Source organism: Morus notabilis, unplaced genomic scaffold, assembly GCF_000414095.1.
Source record: "Morus notabilis unplaced genomic scaffold, ASM41409v2 Scaffold609, whole genome shotgun sequence".
In the NCBI taxonomy this organism is placed as follows: Eukaryota; Viridiplantae; Streptophyta; class Magnoliopsida; order Rosales; family Moraceae; genus Morus; species Morus notabilis.
In genome coordinates this window covers 225,001-228,195 of record NW_010357993.1, presented here as the reverse complement: position 1 = coordinate 228,195, position 3,195 = coordinate 225,001, and the positions used below count along the sequence as shown (strand labels likewise).

General features: G+C 51.1%; 1 protein-coding gene across 1 annotated transcript; it reads right to left on the bottom strand.

Moving 5' to 3' along the window:
- Positions 1-1,118: 1,118 nt before the first annotated feature.
- LOC112095396 lies at positions 1,119-2,942 on the bottom strand. The gene is made up of 3 exons (XM_024177318.1): positions 2,462-2,942; positions 1,651-2,362; positions 1,119-1,293 (listed from the first exon to the last, which is right to left on the bottom strand). Exons 1-3 carry the CDS (start codon positions 2,940-2,942, stop codon positions 1,119-1,121), a joined length of 1,368 nt encoding a protein of 455 aa, XP_024033086.1.
- Between the last annotated feature and the right edge of the window lie 253 nt (positions 2,943-3,195).

Genomic DNA, 3,195 nt, shown 5'->3' with positions numbered 1-3,195 from the left:
TCTATATATCTTCATGTTTACCTTTGCTCACTGTTTGTGTGGATGTTGCGCACGTGTAGATTCTTTTCGCCAAGTGTAGGCTCGACCACTTATTGTGAGTCGATAGTTCTTTTTTTTTGTGGGGGGCCTCATGTCGGGCCTTAGCACCCCCTCGCCCAAGCTGAGTTTTAGAACTCGGCTTTGGCGTACCATTGTTAAAGCTTCGACGTAGATGGTAGAATATTGAGCGTAGGAAATCTGCTTGTTGCTTGGGTATGGTTGAGCCAGAGCCCCACCGCCCTTGCAAGTTCGTGGGGGCGTTATTGTCCCCTCACCAAAAACAAAGCCTTGGACTTATTTTTGGCGCATCGTCGTCGACGTATTGATGATTTTAGTTGACGTATCGACGAATTGATATGGTCGACGTATTGACAGGCGCAGTAGATGGTTGTACCCACATAATAAGAATCGGTCGTAAGGCAGAATTTGTTGATTAAGCGCATAATGCCCATTGCCTTTTATTCATGTAGAATTTACAAGTTGGCTTTTTGGCCTGTCAGAAATGAGAAATGAAACAGAACTTAATTAAAAACAATAAGTTTGCTCTGTTAGGTCGACGTTTCTCGTGATTACTGGTAGTAGACCTTCAATTGGTCCGCATTCCAAGTGTGTTTGATGTCTCAACCATCGAGCTCTGCCAGTCGGTACGACCCATTGGCCACGACCTCTCTTATTCTGTAGGGCCCTTCCCACGTCAGGCCAAGGGCTCTGGAGTTCTTGGGTTTGGTGTTGGGGGTTACCACCCATAAAACTAGGTCCCCGACCCCGAAGCGCTTTTGCTTGACCTTCTTGTTATAATACCTGACAGTTCTTGCCTGGTAGGCGGCGAGCCTTAGTTGTGCATCTATGCGCTGTTCTTCCAGGAGGTCGAGCTGCAAGCCCATCAGCTCAGCGTTCCTATCCTCCTCGTACCAGGTTACCCAGTTGGTCAGAACAGACACCTCAACTGGAAGGACTGCCTCGACCCCGTATGCCATCGAGAATGGGGTTTCCCCCGTAGTAGTTCTACTCGTTATTCTGTAGGCCCACAACACTTTTGGTAACTTGTCAGCCCATTTGCCTTTGTAGGCGTCGAGGCGTCATTTGAGTGTGACTTTGATTATCTTATTGACCGCCTCGACCTGCCCATTGGACTGGGGGTATACGACGGAGGAGAAATTCTTGTGGATCCCTAGTAGCTTGCAAAACTGGCTGGTGTTGTCGTTGTTGAACTGTTTCCCATTGTCGGATACGAGAGAATGCGGCACACCAAACCTGCAAACTATGTTGTTCCATATGAAGTTCGTACACTTTTCCTCTGAGATGGTAGTTAATGGCTCGGCTTCTACCCACTTTGTGAAGTAGTCGACTGCGACAATAGCGACCCCCCGGGGTTTTGTGCAGGGGGCCGATAAGGTCAATTCCCCATTTAGCGAAGGGCCAGGGAGACACTATAGATGTTAGGTCCTCTGAGTGCAGTCGAGGGATGGGGGCGTACCTTTGGCAACTCTCACACCTTTTCGCATACTCGGCTGCGTCTTTCTTGAGACTTGACCAGTAATACCCCTGTCGAAGTATTTTGTAGGCTAGGGACTGTCCCCCCGCATGGTTCCCACATATCCCGTCGTGCACCTCAGACAACACTCTCTTTGCCTCTCTGCGCCGAGGCACCGGAGCATGGGCGTCGAGTAGCCCCTTCGATAGAGGAGGTTGTTGTACATTATGTATCTCGCTGCCTGATACTTCATCTTTTTTGCCTGCTGCTTGTCCTCAGGGAGTTCACCGTCGACCAAGTACCTGATGATTGGGTCCATCCAGCTTGGCTGGTAATCCACCGGCGTGACCTCGGGCCTCTTTGCCGTGGTCTGGGCTTTCAAGACCTCCACGGGAACCATGTTCAAGAGCCCAGCATCTCTCGACGTCGCCAACTTGGCGAGGGCATCGGCGTTCCTATTCTCTGCTCTTGGTACTTGCTGTATATCATAGGCCGTGAGCTTCCCCAGGGCTTCCCTGACCTTCTTTAGATACGTGGCCATTTTGTCATCCTGGGTTTGGTACTGGCCCTTCACTTGATTCACAATAAGCTGTGAAGCGCTGAAGATGTCTAAGTTCCCCGCTTTTAGATGCTCCGCCAACCGGAGTCTAGCCAGCAGCGCCTCATACTCGGCTTCGTTATTGGATGCAGGGAATTCAAACCTGATGGCTGAGGTGATCTTGTGTCCCTCAGGTGTGTGTAATACCAGTCCTGCCCCACTACCATTGTCATTGGAGCTCCCGTCGACGTAGAGCTTCCATCGTGGCGGTTTGTCGGCTTCGTCGACCTCGTCTGGTAGCCCCGTGAACTCTGCCACAAAGTCTGCCAGGGCTTAGCCCTTAATGGCAGTCCGCGGCTTGTAGTCGATGTCGAACTGGCTGAGCTCTATGAACCATTTCAAGAGTCGACCGGAGGTGTCAGGCTTCTGTAGCACTTGCCTGAGTGGGTGGTTGGTCAAGACCTGAATGCTATGGGCCTGGAAGTAGTGCCGCAACTTCCTTGCTGTCACAACTAGTGCGAGGGCGAGCTTTTCCATCTGGGGATACCTCGTCTCCGCGTCGAGGAGGCGCTTGCTAGTGTAATACACCGGCAACTGCACCTTCTTCCCCTCGCAGATCACCATCGAACTAACGGCGTGTTCCGAGACTGCCAGGTAAAGGCTCAACACCTCCCCGGTCACCAGTTTGGACAGCAGAGGGGGTTTCCTGAGGTGTTCCTTCATTCGGTGGAATGCCTGTTCGCACTCTTCCGTCCATAGGAATGGCTTGCTTCCTCTCAGGGTATCAAAGAACGGTACGCACTTGTCCGTAGATTTAGAGATAAACCTATTAAGTGCGGCTACACAGCCTATCAGCTTCTGGACCTCCTTGGGCTTCCTTGGCGATCCCATGTCGAGGAGGGCCTAAATCTTCTCCGGATTGGCCTCGATTCCTCAACTACTCACCATGAAACCCAAGAATTTCTCTGAAGCGATGCCGAAGGCACACTTGCGGGGGTTTAGCTTCATTTTGTACATTCTGAGGACATTGAACATTCTCTTAAGGTCCTCCACATGGTCCTCGGTCTTCCTGCTCTTCACCAGCATGTCGTCGACGTAAACCTCCATTGACTTTCCTATTTGTCCCGCGAACATCTTGTTGACG